This window comes from Astatotilapia calliptera, chromosome 6 (assembly GCF_964374335.1).
Source record: "Astatotilapia calliptera chromosome 6, fAstCal68.1, whole genome shotgun sequence".
In the NCBI taxonomy this organism is placed as follows: domain Eukaryota; kingdom Metazoa; phylum Chordata; class Actinopteri; order Cichliformes; family Cichlidae; genus Astatotilapia; species Astatotilapia calliptera.
This window is the reverse complement of record NC_137427.1, coordinates 29,399,180-29,420,309: the sequence shown is the minus strand read 5'-3', so window position 1 is coordinate 29,420,309 and position 21,130 is coordinate 29,399,180. Positions and strand designations below refer to the sequence as shown.

The 21,130-nt window shown below is 40.6% G+C and overlaps 2 protein-coding genes across 3 annotated transcripts in view; both read left to right on the top strand.

Moving 5' to 3' along the window:
• The window catches only part of prkcba (protein kinase C, beta a), a 51,327-nt gene extending 39,572 nt beyond the window's left edge, over positions 1 to 11,755 (top strand). Inside the window, exons 12-17 of one of the 2 annotated variants that reach the window (XM_026171523.2) lie at positions 1,483 to 1,545; positions 1,647 to 1,785; positions 1,877 to 1,957; positions 2,067 to 2,174; positions 2,641 to 2,781; positions 10,195 to 11,755. In XM_026171523.2, coding sequence (XP_026027308.1) covers positions 1,483 to 1,545; positions 1,647 to 1,785; positions 1,877 to 1,957; positions 2,067 to 2,174; positions 2,641 to 2,781; positions 10,195 to 10,347 — 685 coding nt within the window. In that variant the 3' untranslated portion in view covers positions 10,348 to 11,755. Of the gene's footprint in view, positions 1 to 1,482; positions 1,546 to 1,646; positions 1,786 to 1,876; positions 1,958 to 2,066; positions 2,175 to 2,640; positions 2,782 to 3,227; positions 6,502 to 10,194 lie in introns of those variants that run through there. The other variant, XM_080303082.1, reaches the window with a different exon arrangement.
• Positions 11,756 to 12,519: 764 nt separating this feature from the next.
• On the top strand, positions 12,520 to 20,091 carry cacng3a (calcium channel, voltage-dependent, gamma subunit 3a). Its single transcript, XM_026171522.2, has 4 exons — positions 12,520 to 15,297; positions 17,009 to 17,092; positions 17,193 to 17,333; positions 18,025 to 20,091. The coding sequence occupies exons 1-4, from the start codon at positions 15,087 to 15,089 to the stop codon at positions 18,588 to 18,590; spliced, it is 1,002 nt and encodes a 333-aa protein (XP_026027307.1). The 5' UTR covers positions 12,520 to 15,086; the 3' UTR covers positions 18,591 to 20,091.
• The last annotated feature ends 1,039 nt before the right edge of the window (positions 20,092 to 21,130 follow it).

The following is a 21,130-nucleotide window of genomic DNA, read 5'->3' as shown; positions in this document are numbered from 1 at the left end:
CAGCGGCTGCTTCGGGTCTCTCCTCTTGCCTCCCTTTTCCTTCATCCACCTGCTGGCCTCCACCACTTGCTAATGTTATTGAATCTGTGGAAGCTCCGCGATAGCCACCACAGGAAGTAACGAATAACGAGCCTATCTAAATCCCAGTAACGAGTAACGCGTTCCCGGTCTTGGCATAATAACTAGTTACTGTGCTCTTACCACAATAATAACGTAGTTACTGTAACGCGTTACTTAATAACGCGTTAGTCCCAACACTGCTTATAAGTGATGCAACAATACTCCAGATCTCCAAATCGCACTTCAGGACTAAGATAACTTTGCATATTCACAATTCCAAAATAATCCTTTTTTATACATTACTGGATCTTGGTGCAGCTCGTCAGTTAATTCACTGTCTCAAACGAGCAGTCTTGGCTCCCCTCTTCCTTCCATTAAGTCAGCCACACTTTGATTGGCTCCATCTTGCAAACAGAATGTTTGAACAGCTGTGTTCCTGTGATGACCTCATTAAACATATCTGTTCTCATTGACTCAGTGTTTAGTCTGAAAGAAGAGCTTTTGACTTACATTGAGTGAGATAAAAAATTGCCATTTTATCTTCATATATAGCTGGAGAAAAAAGAAATTCGACCCCCCTTGTTCACTTATAAAAGAAATGAACAGTCTTTATTTTTATGGTAGTTTCATTTTATTTCCCGTACTGCATGATTGAGGAAAAAAATGAAAAGTGTAATATGTGCCCAATAAACATAACAGCTCAGGGAATCTTAGGGACTAACTACCGCCGCTCCACTTGGCTCATTAACGTAAGCAATATGTGCACGTGGCTAATTAGCATGACATTACATAATGCAAGTTAACAGAGCTATTTCTCAGCCTGTATCTACACACATGGTGTTTACACAAGCACAATCAAAACATGCCCTTAATAGGAAATGTTTAAACAGATGGCGAGTTAAACTGTGTATTCCACCTCAAAGCTTTGCTAACATAGCTCCGGTGTTAGCTACAGGGATGAAGCAGCACCTACCTTTTTCTGCCACTGTTGTCACATAATCCTTAACTGTCTGTATTTACATTCATGCACTCAGCAGCTGGTCTTCACATAATGCTGGCATCTTTGTTGAAGACAAAGGTCAAGATAAACCTTTACCAGATGACAGGTTAACAGGTACTTCCTGTTTTAACACTTGCGCAGATCCGTGTATGAGGAGAGACGAGTTCCTTTGCAGTAAAAGCTCTGCAGCTCAGAAAGGTTATACATTACTTAAAGTGGCAGCCAAAACTGTTATAAAATGAACTTTTTATGCATTTTGTGCGTTATACTTACAAATGTTGATGTTTTTGTCATTCGTGGTGCTTAAAAAAATGAAAATGCATGAGGCACACTTTAACCTCTCTGAAGGGCTTCAATAGGAGATATCAGAGCATCACCAAACGCACCTTTCAGTTAAAGACGGATGTTTGCCTCTGTTTTAGGTTCTATGCTGCTGAGATTGCCATCGGCCTGTTCTTCCTTCATTCCAAGGGCATTGTGTATCGGTGAGATGGTTTTTGAATCAGCTCGGCTACTCGCGTGTAGTTTCCGGTCCCTTTTAGTTTACAGATGTGAGTAACATCTGTGCGTTTGGATGTTTTTGCAGGGATCTGAAGCTGGACAATGTGATGCTGGACTCTGAGGGCCATATAAAGATTGCAGATTTTGGAATGTGTAAAGAAAACATGCTTGATGGCATTACCACAAAGACTTTTTGTGGAACTCCAGACTACATCGCTCCAGAGGTGTGTTTTACGGGTTAGCCACTGTCTAGTTGTCGATTGGTTTATTTTAATCTTTCAGACATTGATTGCAACCCTATTCTTTCTCTTGCAGATCATAGCCTATCAGCCTTATGGGAAGTCTGTGGACTGGTGGGCTTTTGGAGTCCTGCTTTATGAAATGCTTGCTGGACAGGTTTGTATTCATCTACTGCTTACCGTCTTAAATTATTATTATTATTATTATTGTTATTATTTTACCAAAACAACAACTAAAAAAAGGGTCTGCATTTGTGCCTCTCTAGCCGCCTTTCGATGGTGAAGATGAAGATGAGCTTTTCCAGTCCATCATGGAGCATCACGTCTCATACCCTAAATCCATGTCCAAAGAAGCAGTTGCTATCTGCAAGGGGGTAAGAAAACATGCTTGTATGCGCATACATGCAGGGTAACTCCTAATGTGGCCCCTGAAACCTCTGCTTGTTTTTCACTCTGAGCACTGGAGGGTTCGTCATATTATAAAGGCTGCTGCGTGTTAGTGCGCACCCTCCAGCAGTGAGGCTGAACTGCCTCTTAACAGCTCGTGGCAGCAAACGATGATTGTACTTGTTTATTTGCCCTCCACACCTCCTCATCTGTGATATCTTTTTATTTGTTTACTAATGCGTTAAATAGTTACAGTACACATTAATAAAGATCACTGTTTTTCATCTCATTAATAATATTTTGCATGACATAATGACTTTGCATTGCTGTTTTTAATTTAAAAATGCTGCCTTTATGTAATGCATACATGCTACAGATTGATTATGGGTCCGTTTTAAAAAGACTAAACGAATACGACTCATCTTGCATTGTATGTCTTTGTGTAATCTCTAGCTGATGACCAAACACCCGGCTAAGCGTCTGGGCTGCGGCCCAGAAGGTGAGAGAGACATCAAGGAGCACGCCTTCTTCCGCTACATAGACTGGGAAAAACTGGAGAATAAGGAAGTCCAGCCGCCTTTCAAACCGAAAGCTGTGAGTATATGACACGCTGACTCACTTCAGCTGTTCACTTTATCAGCCTTCACTAAATGCCTTAGAAATCTTTGCACAGTAGTTAAGAAAATGCCACAGTTTGCTCAAACCTTTAAGGTAAGTTATCAGGATTAGTTTGTTCATCCTTCAAACCCAACCATCACCTGCCGTTGGTCACTGCACTCACCAATGCAGAGCTGATTTATTTATTTATGTGAGTGTAGTCACCAATGATGAAGGCAGATGTCACCTGGCTCACGTATGGACCAATGGAAATCCACAGTTTCGGCTGTGAATGATTTTATTGGTTGATGCCATATTTTAGTTGTATTTCTCTTTTTTCTCTTTGTTGCTTGTTGTCCTTTTTTTCCTGTCATCCTTCATCAAACTCACTGCATTCCCCCCCCCCCCCCCATCTCTCTCCTCTCCTCTCCTCTCCATGGCAGTGTGGGCGTGATGCGGAGAACTTTGACCGCTTTTTCACACGCCATCCCCCAGAGCTGACCCCCCCAGATCAGGACGTTATAGTCAACCTGGACCAGCAAGAATTCCAAGGCTTCTCATTTGTTAACCCTGAGTACTCCTACACAGATCACTGACCATGCCGCATATTACTGGTCTGCATTAGTATCTCTTGCACCACACATACTGTACAAAAAAATAAATAAATCACAATTTCATATTGTATTTGGAAGGGTGAAAGAAATCACTCAACATTTTGGAAAATGTCTTTTCCTTTTAACTCATCACAATTTGATAGCAAATAATATCACTCTAGTGTTAATGTACGTGGCGTTGTAGCTAGGTAGGGATTAAGCCTCAGTCACACACTTCCCAACCCCCTGGCAACGTGAAATGTGTGTTCTCTGACTGGTTGGACTGGTTGCTGGCTGTTGCTAGGTAAAAGTGTTGCACAGAGGTTGCTGCACCCAAAACCTGCATGCTATTTCTACGTGGAAGATGCCAAATATTTTCTATAGTTACTCTCCAAATTTTAGTGAAACTTAAAAAAAGACAGTTTGCATTCAAAGGAAAAGTCGTGCTTTTTAAAATATTTTGGTTGCAGCAGTAAGACACAACTTTTTGCATTTTGCAAGTACTGTGAATCTTTTCAGACAAATCTGCGTGTTCCATATAAGCTAACTGCATGAAGGTTTTCAGCCCACAGCCCTCTTTGTGACCAATTTCACCTAGCAACAGCCAGCAACTTCTTACCATCTGGTCACAGAATACATGCTTTTCCTTAGCATCAGGTGGTTACCAGGGGTTACTGACCAGCAGTTAGCATTAAGTTTGGAAGCACCTAGAAATAGCTAGCCTGGCTCTTTCTAATCTCAACAATAAGGTAACCAGAAGTAAAGCAGATTAACATGTCTCTGTGGTTTTACAGATATGCAACACAACAAAGCTGCGAGTTGTGGCTTAAACTCATAAACAAAGCAGTACAACTGTCTCGCTTTATGGGGAAGCTAGCAAGCACACTAGCACAGATATCCTGGTTGGTAAAATAGTGTTATATGATATAAAACCTCCCTAAGATTCTTAAAGGACATCAGTGGCCTGTAAGGAAAGAGCCACATGACAGATGATGACACTGAAAGGTAGCATTTAGCTGTCCTTGAGCAACCTGGTTGGTTTACCTTCTGGCACTGCTGTAAAGTTTGATAGGTAGCACATAAACAGCGACACATTAAAAGTATAACTCCTAAACAACTTGATTACCAACTTTTAAATATTACAAAGCAGGGTGGTATCTTTTTAGTTAATATGTTAATATTAGAAATAAACATTTCAGGCTGTCATACTTTTTGTGCAAATTAGCATGAATTTGCACAGTTAAACTGCTAGCGAGCACAAACGGTTAACAGTGCTAAACATTGAGTAACAATTTATATTTTGAAGATTGTTAGCTACAAACAGTAAAACATTAGTCTAGCTGCCAGTTTGTTTTTTTTATACACATTGCGCAAAGAAAAAAAATTAAAGACTTGGTTAGCAGTTAGCCACTAGCTCATTAATCTAGCTCTGCTAACCCTCTCAGTTGAATAACCTTTGCCTTGCAGGTTGCTACATTTGCTTCAAAGATTAAAACATTAAATAAAAGATTTTTGTGTAGTTAATGGTAGTTATTGTTGCCACATTAGTGAGGAGAACCAGGCTAGCTGGCCCCCCCAGCTTCCATTTTTCACATTAAACCAGGCTAACACCTCTGCATAAACATGGGTGATATTTATCATCTCATCTGACTTTCAGAAAAAAAATTGAATCGGCTGTATTTCTTGTATTTCCTAAATAATGTTCACACATGAACATTATTTACAGGTGCTCCACTGAAATGCGACTAAAATAATCAAGTGTCAAGGTGCCAGTAGGCCGCTAATCTTGTTTGCAGCAGCGACACTGTTCTGAGTTTATTGTAGTTTAGCGCGTCACGTTACACTGCTGCTCTTGTAGCAGCTCTACTGGCTGTATTTTTATCTTTAGTACAGACATGTTGCTCGCTCCTAAATGCCACACGGCTGCTCACACCGGCAGGCTGATGTCGGAGTCAGACCTCAGGGCCGACTTTAGCCTGCTCCGTCTCTATGTTGCCCTCCTTTGTAAGGCAAGGCAAGGCAAGTTTATTTGTATAGCACAATTCAACAACAAGGTGATTCAAAGTGCTTTACAGAGACATTAGAAACAAGAACAAATAAAAAGCATGATTTAAAATTGAATAAAACAAGCAAATAAACTAACTAACTAACAAACAAACAAACAACAATGTAATTGCATATTGACTATGACAACCTATATTGATGAGTGTACTATGATCACATGTTGGTAATTCATGCAGTGTAAGTGAAAATTGACCAATTGCTTTGCTATGATTGTTTGACTACTAATCATTTTTCCGAATGTTTACTTTTGTCTAAAATCTGCATCAACTTAGTGATTTTTTTTTTTTAAATGTCATTGTTTGTTGGGGTTTTTTTGTTTTCTTTCTTTTTTTTAAAAGCTCTTCTCATGATCAATTTCCGAAAACAATCTCCACAGTTACACTGTTTTTAATGACAGAGATCATATCTCTTTGCTTGTGCACAACCATCTTTGGAGAATTTCACATATGATGAAGGTGTTTCGAGTTTTGTGAAGTCGGTAGTCTGTTAGCTTACAGAAACAGGATGTCCAAAAGTGCCAAAATAAAGTCCAGAATTCACAAGGCTGTGAAACAACTCAACAACTGTGATGAAGGCAGCCATTTTGTGCCATTTTGCAGTTCATGTATAATTATGATATGCATTATACTTTTTGTTCACAAGTAATACAATATCCCATAATTTTCATATATCAAATGAACTGTCTGAGTTGTATTAAACTTTTGTAACTGTTTAACGATGCAGGGTAGTAACAGTGTGTCAAATGATGTTCTTTGAGCTCGTATCAAAAAGAAAAAAAAAAGAGACAGGAAGGCGATATCAAAGGGTTTGTTTTACAAAAATGCTTCTTGAAAAACTATTCTTCCAGATGAAAAAGCGCTTATTGTGATGATGGCAATGGTGAGGAATACATGTTGAAATAACAAGAGAGTGCAGAGAAAATTATACATATATATATATATATATCAGAGAGATACTGTATTTGGATACATTGTTTCTGGATGAGAGAGATGCTTCAGTGGATTGTGTAATTGTCCTGTATGACTGGAAACTGATAATATACTCACTGATGCCTACCAGACTACTTCTGCTGTGTCTGCTTTGTTAATGTTGTTGCACCCAAACACAGTGCATCAGATACCCCCATCCAAGCATCCAAGGTCTGTGAAAAGTCCCCTAACTCATCACATAAATTCAGACTTGGTTTGGGAAAAGTGTCATTTAACACACATACAGTGCAGAATAGCAACAGCTAATATCTGCTAGGCTGCCCTCATTCACAATAGTTATGAAAGGTTTAGCACAATTTTTAAAGCTTTCCCAAAGACCAGAGACGGATGGATGTAGCTACAGTGATAACACGCACTAGTTAATGAAACCCCCAGTTTAAAGCTTCTGCCACCAACAACAATAAAACACCTTTTTTTCTGACAAACGAGATAACTAAATAAAAGCTATGATCAAAATGCCCCTTTGACGCTTTTGTTAGTGAATAAAAACGAGATGAAACTGTTCCGATCCAAACTGATTGGGCTGTGTAGAAAGGCAGGATGAGTTTGGAAGTGATCCAATCAGAAGTAATCTCCCATGCTTCTGGTTTCTCATGAAAATGTGAAAAGATTTTAATGCTTGAGATGAAGGAAAGAGCAAACATATGGAAACATTTCACAGTTGATGTCAAGGGAAATAAGATGCTTTGTAAACCATGTGGAGCATCTCTCACCGGTAAAAACACATTTACACTTTATAATTTAGTTGAATGAATCAACTTTGGGTTTAGTCTGTGATAATCTTTTATTTAGTCGACAAAAACTAAAAGAATTTGGATGCCTAAATAATGATTGAAACTACATTTTTGTAATAAAAAGACTATGCTCATGCTCATTGGCTAACGACTAATCAATCACAATGAACCGTGTAGGCTACCAAGATTTTTAAAAATTATCATCTTTTTAATTCAGTATGACATGAAAGGAGTGACTGAGCAGATAAACTGGAGCAGGAAAATGTTTACTGAGGTAAAGTCAGGTGCTTTGCCTTTAAATTTATAGAGGACCGGAAGTCATTTTTTTCAATTCCAGCTATCGCCCCCTGCTGGCTGTTAAAAAGAGCGCAAGGTTACAGCACAGTTTTAAGCTACGTCCTTGTTTTACGCTGTCTGTGGTCGAGACATAGTAGGACACTAGTGAGCCCTTTAAAAGGTCAGTGTAGGAAATTTCTGTATCTGGATTTCGTTTGCGTCACATGGCTGTTACTGTTGTCTGAGTTGAGGTTGGACTGCCAGGCAGTTGCACATTTTATATTTGTTGACGCATCAAATCATTTAAAATGGCTCTGCTGTGATACTTGGTCAATAGTGAAATTACTACTCCTGTATTTGAATGGAGTCTTCTTACATCTGGATGCTCGACTATTTTGTGAAAACACCTGCACCAGCTTTTTGAAGATTGAACCCACCGCACGGCCAAAATAATTCTGATGGTGTCATGTAGACGTATGAAAAGTTTAATAAAAATGTATAAAACTTGAATGGTTTAACTGTGGCACCTACAAAATTTAATCAGTCACAGGTTTAAACTGATTTATTAGCGTCTTTAAAGCTTGTGACACATAAACCATCAGTCCGATTTATAATTTGAAGAGCTTAGGGTTATCAAAAACATAAATCCACATATACTGTGTGATTATTGTTACTCAGTCTCCATACACCAAGTTTTAATCAATGAATCAATGAAACACTCTGAAGCCACAAACATACACTTGCTTCATGCACTAATGGTGAACACGTGGACCATTGGTAGAGATGGGGAAAGTCATTTCAGCTGGAAGCCCTGTGATGAAACGAGGAGGTAGGAAACTAAAACTGTGTGTGTGTGTGTGTGTGTGTGTGTGTGTGTGTGTGTGTGTGTGAGTGACTCGTGTGTCTTGGGCTCACTGCTTCACCTCCCTGTGTGAAATCCTTTCGGTTGTGGTTTGGTCCTCAGCAGGTCTCTTTTATCGATCCTCGTCTGCTCTGTACTGGAACATTTCCTCTGTCTCTCTCTGGCTCTGGAAGTTTGTCTTGGGTCTTTCTGCATCTGTGCTGTTGAAGTTGTTCAGGGTGGTCTCTTTGACTGTGTTTCTGGGTTCGTCCACAGAGTGTGTTTTGTTTGTTATCCACTTGCTTTCTCAGTCTATTTGGAATCTGATCTGTTGTGCTCAGTCTAACAGTTTTGGTGGTGCCACCTTTTACTAGTGATCAGAGGTGTGGACTACACTGGACTCTGACATCAAAACGCACACGCAGCCCACACGACTGATTCATAAAAAAAATAGCCAGATGCTCATATGGACACTGAAACAGATGATGACAGGAAACCTTAAAAGACCAGTAAGAAAAAGTGAGGATATCAGGATACCAAATCAGTTTGAGTGTTCATATGAATGTTAGATTATTGTTGTAACTTTAAGTCCTTTGACCTGAAATGACTTTATATCACCTCAACCCAAAGACTAAAGTTGACCTGATCAATATAATCACATTATGACCATTTCACAGAGTTTCCCTATTAAGACAAACTCAAGGGGTCAAGAGTCTTCATTTGCCCTCAGCTCTACGAAGCGTTTTTGCAGACTTCAGATCATCAGTTTGGATTTAAAAGCTTTGCTCTTACAAGCTGCTGACATCAAACTTGAAAGCATGAAAAACTGAATCAGTTAAATCCCAAAAGGTTGATTCTGTTCACCTGACCGCAGCGTTTTCAGCAGGAGTCACTCATCCAGGTGACTTCTTCAGTCTCAGCTGACTGCAGGTTTCCCCAACCTTATAAACAGTACATTTGCACAATAACTGAAACCAGCCCAATAAATGAACAATGGGCTGTGAGGTCAGTTCCTTGATCATTAATGCACAAATTGTCATGACCATTGATCAAAGACCATGAGTACCATTTACAGAGAGTTAGGGACTAGTAAAGCGCTATACAAATACAGGCCATTTACCATTCCCCAAGGACCCCAAAGCGCTCTACACATTCAGTCATCCACCCATTCACACACTGGTGATGGCAAGCCACCCTGGGGCCCATTGACAGAGGCGAGTGGAATGGCTGCAATCTCAGCATTTTAAGATGGCAAAAGATATACCCTTAGGCCCCCCCCCCCCCCCCCCTTTCCCTTTCCATGTAAATGGCTTTCTTGACTCTGCACTCAAACCAGCGTTCCTCCCTGTCCAGGAAGTGTACATCCTCATCCAGATGACCAGAATCAATCTTTAGGATTTACTTACCTGGATGATTCAGCATCAATCAGTTAAAGTGTCATGACTGTGGACATGTATAATCAGTCCATCATTGGTCATTTACACTGCAGAAAAAGAGTAGCAAGTGGAGCTGAGGCCTATAAACTTTAAGCCAAAAACACCAGACCGCAGCTCATTGAAGGAGGTTTTCAGGATATTTTAGTATTTTTATGGACTGATTTTGAATTCATCACATGATTTTGCACGTTGAATTTGACTTTCTAGACTTCAGGCACTAGACACTGACTTTGTCCCACCTCTGGCAATGATCAAACTGTGTCTTTGCTTGTGTCACAAGTATTTGCCTCCTCCTCTACGCTTCATCTTTGTGCTTTTTCTAACATAGATGTTCTAATTCCTTGTTGTCAACCCTCTGTCTGAACCGCCTTTTTAAAAAAACAAACAAACCTCTTTTACAAATACGCTCTAACTTTATTCTCTTTCTTCCTTCTTTCTGTTTTTATTTATTTATTTTTTTGTGCGTGTGTGTGTCAGAAAACACGCAGAGACGTCTGCAACTTCGACAAGGAGTTTACAAAGATGGTGGTGGAGCTGACGCCAACAGACAAGCTCTTCATCATGAACCTTGACCAGAACGAGTTTCAAGGCTTCTCCTACACCAACCCAGAATTCATCATACAAGTCTGATGACTTCCGGCTGGTTAGAGGCCGGACTTTACTCCAGCTTGTACAGCCCAGCCACATTTCATTAAAGACCCATCCAGCATCAGATCAGGACTCAGAGCCGCGCCGTCTTCAGTCTCGACCCACACCAGCATCTAAACTGGGCAATCATAAACCGTCACATTAGCTCCACAAACACACAGACAGCAGTGTGAAACAAAGCCCGCTGGTTGCCAGTTTCCAGAAAACTCCAGGTGGTTAGCATTCCCAGTACCTCACAGTGAGCCGGTCAGTACGAAGAGCGGTGATCAAGAGTCACAGTGAATGTGCTAATAGTGTGTATGTGCTCTATTGATCACCAACAAGAGTGTCTGTTTACTTGATTTTCGTCTCTTCAGCCTGTGGAAGTTGCATCATGAGCCTGCAATGATCAATATGTACATGCTCACTCACACACACGTGTGTCTGTGCAGGCTGCGGTTTGGAGCAAGGTTGGTTTTGAATTCAAAAAGCTCTGATTTATAACCTCATGTCTAAGTTAGTCCTGAACTTAGTCTTAAGCACGTTTCGTCTTCCAAATTGATGCAAAAAGAAAAATTAAAAAAGGAAAAAAAAAAAAAGACCCCCCACCCCAAATGCCTGTTTCGGCAGAGATATTTAAAGACGTCTTTCTCTAGCTTAATCTCTTTCTCTATGGCACTGTGTACGTATGCGGTGGGTTAGTGCTGTAGGCCTATACAGTCTTTGTGGTGCCGCTCCTCTATGCATGCCATGTTTGTTGGTCCAGTAGTTTAAAGACTTGCTTTCAACCTCTCGGACAACGAGGGGGGACCTCGTCAGGTGTCCAGAGTCAGTTCTGAAATATCCAAAATCAAAGTTTTAGTTCCCACTCTGAATGCTGTATCTCTTAATAGTGTTTTGAATATGCGTGGCTACACAGTTTGCTTTACAAAGCACGGAGCAAAGACTGTCTGGCTGTCTGTAAATGAGCGTATCGATGTAACGGTGCTGTATGACCTGTGTTTGTGTGTATGTGTGAATAGGAATGGGATGTAGAGCTAGAAGTGTTTTTCATGTTATCGTGCACTTCTCTACTATTCCCCCCCCCCCGTTCTCTCCCCCCCCCCTCCTCCTCCTCCTTCCCTTAAATCTTCTTTTGATCTCCGTCCCCCCCTCCCCCTGGTTAACGTTCATATCATTTTAAGGAAATGTGATAAGACGAGAAAGACAGAGGGAGGGCAAAAGATGGGGGAGTAAAGTGTTAACTATGCAAAAAGGCAGGAGGAGGAGGAAGTGGGCAACTTTTATTAAGCAACCAAGGGATTGTGTAAATGGACAGTGTACATGTGTTGCATGCGCTGTCTTTACCTGCGCGTGAGAGACACCTGCAGAAAGATGCATTAAAATGAATTATCATAAAACATTCCAGAAACTCTGGCTCTCTTGTGTTTTTCTCCTTTTTATCAAAGACAATCTTGTGATCGTGCTTCATTTCTTACCGAGATGTATATTATGTCTGCGATGGAGAGGAGGGATTGTTCTTGAAAGCGATACAGATTTTTAAATCTGTATTGTATTCTTGAAATTAAAGCAGCTATAATGAGCAGTTCTATAGATGTAGTGATAATAAGTATCAAATGGCTCTGTGAGAACATGAAATAAGTCGCTTGGACGGATGAATCTGCAGAGGATTACAGCCCGATTCTGCTTACAGCTCCTTGGAAACTATTATTAACGCTTATTAAATGTGCACATTTAACTTCTCAACAGAAACACTGTGTTCAAAGGCCTGCTGTGCAAGTTCACCAATGACATATATATAATAATGTGCGGTTTAGTCGAGAAGCTGAAACGGTGATTGATCATAACAAAACATTTTACAGCGAGGAAGCTCGTTGGTTGGGGTTGATTGCTTTTGCTTCTTCACACACATGGCCACTCACTTTGCAAAGCCTTAAATAGTCACATCCTCATTTATTCTTTTAATCACTTGTATGATATGCTTGTGGAGTGAATACTGATGACAATATTAATATTAAAGGACATGTAATGAGTAAACCTGGCCAAAGAAAAAGCCCCATGAGAGTTCTGTCTGTCTATTTAAAAGTGTTTTCTACCTGATTATGCATTATTGGTTATACATACAGCATACATACAGTCATGGCACAGAGAAAGTATACTTTTTCCTTTTCATTGGATCATTGTCCTGTTGCAGATCTTGATTTCAGTCGAGCTTTAGCTATCAGAGAGATGGCCTCGCATTTGAGTCTAGAATACTTTAGTACGCAGAGGAGTTCATGGTTGATTCAATAACTAGAAAGGCGCCTGAGTCCTGATGCTGCAAAACAAGCCCAAATGCTCACTCCTCCACCACCGTGCTTGACGGGTGATATGAGATGTTTGTGCTGATTGGTTTTCACCAAATGTGGCTGCTTCATCTTTCAGTTGTTCCCTTTAGGGGTCCTCTGTCACACCAATACTCTGCCCGTCCTCCTTCATTACATCATGACCCTCCTCTGATTCTTAAACATCGACCATCCCTCCTCTTCACAGGTCCAAACTTCCCTCTTTAACTTTGTCTCCAAACAGCTCAACCTGAACTTCCCTTTTACTCTTTATCCTTCTGTCAGGATACACCCCTGACACTCCCCATTCTGTCTGCACTTTTCGCTATCCTACATTTATCCTCCTCTTTTACTTTATTCATGAGACCCTCAACGCACACCTTCCACCTTCTCAACACACTCTCTTCACTTCTTAGTACATTTCCATCTCTATCACATCCTTCCTCTGCCTCTCCCTTTCTTAGTGTCCAGCCTCACAACTCACTACAAGCCTTTTCCTTTGTCATCTCTCTCTTTGCTGTACACCTAGCCTCCCAGAACTCCTTCTTCATCTCCCTAATTATCCAACTTTTTCTTTGCTGACCTCTTCCTTATGACCCTTCCCAGATTGATAGACAGCCACAGATGCTTCCCTAACATCATTGCTGATGCTCCAGAGCAGCAGACTGCCAAACGTCTGCTTTGGTAGAAGTGTTCGCACTTGTTGCTGATCGTTTAATCAAGTGCATTTGAATAGCAGCACCTGGCCGCTCCTTACGCTGATACGTTTTCTTCCCACAGAGTGCTTCTAAAATTATGGCTTCATTTTTGTTAAATAACTACACAGTGTAATATGTCATGTGTTCTTGTTTGTTTGAGGTTGTATTTAAATTTTTCAAATTATTTTCCTTCTCATATCCTCATATGTAAAATCTAAAAAGTGACAGTTTGTGCTCTTCTTTTTACCATGACTGTAACAATGACCAAGACTTTATATAAGAGATGAATTTAGATCCTAAATTTGAAAGGAGGCGGTGACTCCTGTCATTGCGTAAATCTCATATTTTAGTCACAATATAAAATGGAAAACACATCAAATGTTTGAATTGAGAAAATTTGCTGTTAAAATTTTGATTGCAACAACATGTCTCAGAGGAGTTGGGGAAGGAAAAGTAAGTGGTTCTAAAAGGAAATATTTTGCAGTTAATTGGGTTAACTGGAAACAGGTCAGTAAGACTATTGGGTATAAAAAGGAAACGGTAGAGAGGAAGAGTTTCTCAGATCTAAAGATGGGTAGAGGTTCAATCTGCAAAGAGTTTCAGAACGTTCCTCAGTGAACGGTTGTGAAGACTTAGACTTATTTCATCATCTATATTTCATAATATCATCAAAAGAGTCCGAGAATCTGGAGGAAATCTTGCTGTGTGCAGGAGACAAGGCAGAAAATCGATATTGGATGCCTGTGATCTTTGAGCCCTCAAGCAGCACTGAAATCAAAACAGGAATGACATTAAAATCACTGCATGGGCTCAGGAACACTTCCTGAAAGCGACATCTGTGAACACAGTTCATTTTATAATCCAGTAATGCTGCTTAAAGCTCAATCATACAAAGAAGAAGCCACATGTGAGCATGATCCAGAAACGTCTCCATCTTTTCTGAACCGATACTCACTTAAAATGCACTGAGGCAAAGTGGAAAACCGTTCTCTGGTCAGATTAATCAAAATTTGCTAATTTTTGTATTTTTTCAAAAACATGGATGTTGCATCCTACAGGCTAAAGAGGAGAGAGACCAAAGAAGCTCTGCTGTAGTGTTCACGGGCACTTATCTCCACTTTAAGACTGAATTTAAAATGTAAAGTTGCCTTTTCGTAGTTCTAAATTGAAGTGTTTTTAGGCTGAGTTAAAGGTTTTATTGTGTCTTTGCCAGAAAATAATGCGCACTACTTTCTGCTCTCTTGCTGCTCTCCATGGTGCTGACCTGGTGGACTATGAACTGGTTTGCATGAGGCCTGTGCTATTCTTAGTGACAGGGACACACACACACACGGACAAATGCACACACACATACAATCAGACAGGCGGGGTCATTCTGCAGACTGAGCCCGTGCAGAGTTGGGCTACAACAAACTAGAACGAGTCGAGAAACATGCCGCTGATGCCATTTTCTCCAGACTACTTTCCTCTATCATTTCCTCCAACTTTCAGCGCCGTTTCTTTACTTGTTCTGCACAGCCAACAAGATGACATCAAGCTTCTGTGCCTTTAACATGGAAACATCTTTGTGAACAAAGTTTTATAGTTTAGAGGAAAATGGGGCGGCAGAAGATGTGCTCGGAGTTTCCTTCCTGGATCAACTCAAAGATCAGACACAGAGGGAAAGTTTTGAACAACCTCTAAACTCTGCCAGACTCGGTCCTCAGAGGGAGGAGGAGACATGAGGGTGTTTAACCGGGGTGTGCTGATGCTTCTGACCACAGCAGGGGCTTTCTGTGCCTTCAGCCTCATGACCATCGCCGTGGGAACGGACTATTGGCTGTACTCCCGAGGGGTGTGCCGCTCTAAGACCCTGAGCGACAACGAGACGGTCCGCAAGAACGAAGAGGTCCTGACCCACTCCGGTCTGTGGAGGACCTGCTGCACAGAGGGTGGGAGTCACACTACACCTGCATGTGGTTTCACATTAGAAGCTTATAAAACAGCCCAGAGTGAAACACAACAAAAATGGTCAATCTAAACATAGTAAATATGCACTATGGTGTGTTTATGTGACTATGACTTGTTAATCTAATAAATTAAATAGGATATAAATGGGCAACTCAATATTAAATAGCAATAACACTGTCGGTTCTTACAAGCAGGTCTCTAACGGGCTGAATATATAAACAAAGCTGTGCATCATGTTTCTCTATCGGGTGATAATTGCTACATCGATAAATCATACAACAGCAGCTACATAGTAATACTATTACAAAGTATTACAACATAGTAATAGTATTACAGACCTGAAAATGTTCTGCACTCAACAGTTGAGTGGAGTATTTATATTCTGTATCACGAAAAGTAGAAATCCGACATAAAAATACCCTGTTATAGTGATTGTAACTATAAATATGTGACTAATATGTAAAAACTATTTTTTACTTGCACTGTGCAGATGATTTTAATTGTTTGCTGGTGTCATGAGGACACATCTTAAAGAAGACTATAGAGAAGGTTTAGTCCTGGCTATATGATGGATAGAAATTACATTTTTAATTATTCATTTCTCTTTAATAGCACTACCAATACTTCTCTCACCCTATATCCTTGGTTCTGTTTTGCTTTGCTAAGTTTCTGAATGAAGAGAAAATGCTTGGCTTTTCGATTTCCTTCCCACTTCCCTTGCATCCCCTCCCTCTGCTGCTGCCCCTGCCGCCTGTAAAACCAAGCCAACCTAAAAAAGGTTTAATGGAGAGGAAACAGAGCATGCAGAGGTCATCAGTGCTTTAACAGTCTGGTGTGACTGCGTGTTGGTCAGTTTGCCTGCATTGCAAAAAAAAAGCCATAAACAGGCAGATAGATGAAGATAATCGTGATGCACGAAAAAAGCGCTCAGAGACAAATTTGTTGTTGAGCCAGATGGAGACAGATGATCTGATCTCTTGTTTCTAATGTGACAATAATTTGAATAACTTTACACCTCACATCTTTTCTCTCAGCCCTATTCGCCGCAGCTTATCTGTTGTTAATGAATGAGTTTTGTTTTGGTAACCATGGGGACCGAGCCACATCATCGATACTGGTCAATCAGGGCGGGCTCACAGGGACACATTTGTCAATACGATCCTGTGTGCGCAAATACTAAAAGGCATCTCGCGGCCAAAGGTTACAAAGGCTGATGTTTGTATTTCCAGGCATCATTATAATGCATCAGAGCCTTCACGGCTTACGAGGGTTATTATCTGTCTGTGCCATATACAGTAGCGTTGAGCGATAGTGGAATATTTGTCTTTTCACTTGAGACAAGCTAAAACTAAAAGTGATCACATGACATGAGTGAGTGTGGACAGCCACTGCAACACTGTGTCCTCCAGGTTTAAAATCTGATAGGCTGAACAAGTGAAGCCATAAAGTGACTCTTTGGGCATGCTCATAACTCACAAGCACAATATAAACACAGTAAAGGGCCACAAGAGGGCACTGATTCATGTTAAACGGTTAGAAGGTGGACAGGTTGAGTAAAAACCGACCTGAGAAGATACCTGTGCATATTTTACATTTGCATCAAGTACAGAAGAAGAGGGAGACAGGGGAAAATGACAAAGCTGAGCAACTTTTGTTACAAAATGATGTAATTGTCTGATTTTCTGTTTTCAGGGACATTTCGGGGTGTTTGCAAGGACATCGATCACTTTCCTGACGATGCAGACTACGAGCAGGACGCTGCTGAATACTTACTGCGTGGGTCTCAAATAATTGCATGAACTTTTAACAGCTGTGATGACAGTGTGAGGTATTTGCGTGGTGTCTTAATACCCTCGTTCTCCTGTCCTCTGCACAGGAGCGGTACGAGCCTCCAGCCTCTTCCCCATCCTCAGTGTGGGGTTATTATTTCTTGGGGGTGTCTGCGTAGCTGCCAGCGAGTTCTACAAGTCACGCTATAATGTCATTCTCACTGCGGGTATACTCTTTGTCTCTGCAGGTCAGACACACAGAGTTGTTTCAGCAGCATGATTATTATTGTGGCTCTTCATTCAGTCCCTTATTAATTCTGAAACACAGAATTAAAAGCTTTTTGTCAGTGATGTTAGATTTTATGTATACCCCCCCCCCTTTTTTTTTTACTGTTATTAATTATGTTTTTCTATGTTAGTCTTTCTGGTATTTTATCTTTTTTTTTCTTTTTAAAAAAAAGTATTTTCTTCAGGTGTTTTAATGGTTGTACTTTCTTGTTGTATGGAGGATCAAAAGGGCCAAAAATAAATAATGATTGAACGACTCAATAATTCTCTATCATTAAATTCATCAAAAGTAATATTAACAGCAAAAGGAAATAAAAAATTTTTTTTAAAAACACAATAAAATAAAAATAATGGAAATAAATGGAAATTCATTTAAAGGTAACAAAAATACAAAAAAATAAGAAAATCAAATAGAAACAAGAATTGGTATCATATTTAATTACTTATTGTATTTATTCAGCATTTTTTAACCATTATTGTTATTTCTGGTGCATTTAACTGGTGTCTTTAATTTTTTTTAATTTAACTAATTAAATTTACATTTTTGCACTTTTAGTCCTCCATAGCATGTAGCGTGTCAGTCAACTGCAAAAATTCCTCTACAAATAAACATCTGACTGACCCTCTTCATCTCTATGAACACTACTGCAGGTCTCAGTAACATCATTGGCATCATTGTGTACATATCAGCCAACTCAGGTGACCCCAGCCAGAGCGACAACAAGAAGAGCTACTCCTACGGCTGGTCCTTTTATTTCGGAGCTCTGTCCTTTGTGCTGGCTGAGATGGTGGGCGTCCTGGCAGTGCATGTGTTCATAGAAAAACACAGACAGTTGCGCACTAAGGGCCGGCCTTCGCTCATGAAGCCGCCCATCTCTCGAAGCTCATCGTATTACCGCAACCGTTACTATCAGAACCGCAGCCGCCGGTACAGTTACAGGAGCAACCACAGCGCAGGGGACCCGCACTCCTTCCGAGCATCACTCAGCCGTGACCGGGAGCCGTCCATCTCCGCTGAATCTAAAGTCACCACCATGGCAGGTTTGCCGAAACCAGTGTCAGTGGGCTCAGAGTTCATGCTCTACGCTTTAACCTCGCCTCTCAAAAACAGTAAGATAGACATGGCTGTAGATCATTTAACAGCTGCAGCTGCTCACAACAACACAGAGATGCTGCCTGGAAACTGCGCTTCCAACAGGAGGACCACACCTGTCTAAGAAGAGAGTCCCTGTAAGGCTGAACGTTAGTCGGAGGAGAATAAGCTTTCTCATGTTCTTGCTTGCAAAAGAGAGACATTGTAGACAAGTGCAGGGCTTAGCCTGCCAAATATTTTTTTATGAACTCTTCAGTCAAGAAATAGTGGGAAAACTGCCATTACAATCTCCCAGAGTCAGTCCAACAGTCCAACACCAGGATATAACTTGGGGTGCAATCAGAAAGTCCAGTTACTCCAACCATTAAAAGCAGAAACCATGTCTGGTTTAAATTTAGCCAATCTCCCCTTCAAGTCTGCTCCTTCTGCAGCTCTGGAATTAAATGGGCGGTGCATTATGTGGTTCAGTGGTTTGCACAGAAAAAGGTCCTGGGTTTGAATCCACTGGCTGGGGCCTTTCTCTGCGGAGTTTGCATGTTGTCCCTGTGACTCTGAGTGCTCACGTTTCCTCCAACAGTCCAAAGATGTGCATGTTAAATTCTGATTTGTCAGTCTCTCTGTGTTACCCCCTGTGGCAGATTAGCAACCTGTTCATGGTCTCCTCAAACTCTTGCCCCATGACAAGCTGAATAGGCTCCACCAGTGCAAGGAACAGTTTGGAGTGAAAGTTCCCCACATGAAGGCAGTGCATCGGATTAGAATGATAGTTATTTCTTAAGATATTTGCAGGGGCTTGCACTAATTCAGAATGAAATCCGGGATGAGAACTTCAGTGCGAAGCTCTACTCTAGAACCTGAAAGCGTCCAATAGAGTATATCTGGTGGAATCAACCTGAACTGGTTGCTTCCAGTCTTCAATCTGCAACTAGCTGCAACTTTTTCATTTTTCACATAATTATATATAAGCTAAGGTGTCAGCATTTTGACATGGTGGAGGAGATCCAACTGTTGAAAGAAAAGTTGAAGTGGTCAGAACAGGGCGTGCAGGGAAGGGTTTAAAATAGGAGCTGTAGGCTTGCAGCACTGCCCAAAGACATGCCCTAATGGGGAAGATGTGTCACATTTAAATCAGGTTATGGTTCACAAGCTGGCACCGCAGAACTTAACGATTGCATCTCCTGATGAAACAAAGCAAGAAAATAAAGCTGTTTGAGATGTTGAAATCAGAGAGACCTTGTCGTTTTTTACTGGAACAATTTTAAAAATGGTCCATCGATGATTTAAATAGTTGCAGAATGTTGTGCAGTTAATTCACTTATCGTTTCAGTTCAAGCAACCAGCTGATCTGTATATTTGACACTCGGAGGAAAAATCAAAGCAAACAAAAACTGAACTTTTAAAAAATAGATTTGTCTCAGTTTTTGTGAGTGTGTGTGTAGTAATAGTCAGTCAGAGAGAGAGACAGAAAGGGAGAGGTGCCCGTGAGGAAATAGAAACATTTACAGAAAATACAAAACGCATGAAAGCAACTGAGAATGAATGAATGAATGTCCTGTTCCTGTAGCCTCATTTTTTGTGGACCTATTGCAGAAGATCGAAACCCCATTAAGTGCATTCGAACTCTCTCTGTCTCTCCATGTGTCTAATTGTGTGGCTGAGTGAGTTTTTGTAGCATGTGAGCGTGCATAAGCCCACTGAAAGGGTCTGCCCTCATGGTTATGCCACTTTCTATATGCCTTAAAGAAAGCTTCAAAACTCACATCACAAAAGGTGCTTTTTTAAAATTGTACAGGACATCTCAGTTTCTGGCATCTGGCATTTGCAAGAGAAACTAAGAGAATATTCAAGAGAATATTCAAACACAACCCAGCACAGAAGCAAAGGTTTGAACAATACTGATAAACAAAAACAGTTTATCAAAAAAAGGTGACCTCTCCTGTGCTGAGTAATATCAGGGCCTTATTGTGCCTGAACATGCATGAATTAGCTCCGTTACATCTGATGGCAGGGCAGCACAAACAGACACACGTCTGAGAAACCTCAGGTGTTACCATGGCAGCAACGGGATTCAGGCTAGAATTCAAGGTAGGTTATGAATACGCTCACACAAGAAATTACCTGAAAGCACAACTGACTACTTCGGCTACTGTTTCAGCTCCACAAGCTATTTATCGCTACTACACTGCACAGAGTCTACTGTCCAAGGATCCATATGGAAGTATTTAAGTAGTATTTCAAATATTTTTACTAAAAGTAAAAAAAAAAAAGTGCAAACAAAGGATTCAAACTAATGCCTCAAACAGACTGGAGCCTCTAATCAGAAAGCTTCAATATGATTTAGTTACTAAGCAAACAAAAGTTAAGTTAATGAATAAATTACCAGCAGAGACCAGCCTGCAGTGTCTGAAAGGAGAATGGTGAAGCCAAAGAGACTGATAACATCAGGCCAGCTAACATCAAGATTTACATTTCTTGGGCAATACTCTACAGAAATCATGGTAAAAAAGGTCAAGAGTCAAGAATGGACAAGAATCTATTGAAAATTTCAGCAGACCAATTTTTATATATAACTGTTGAAGTGAGAGCCGAGTAGGCTTAATATTATAGCTGGATTGGTTGGTTTTGTCTGCTGATTAAATTAAACGAAACAACAAGTTTGATCAC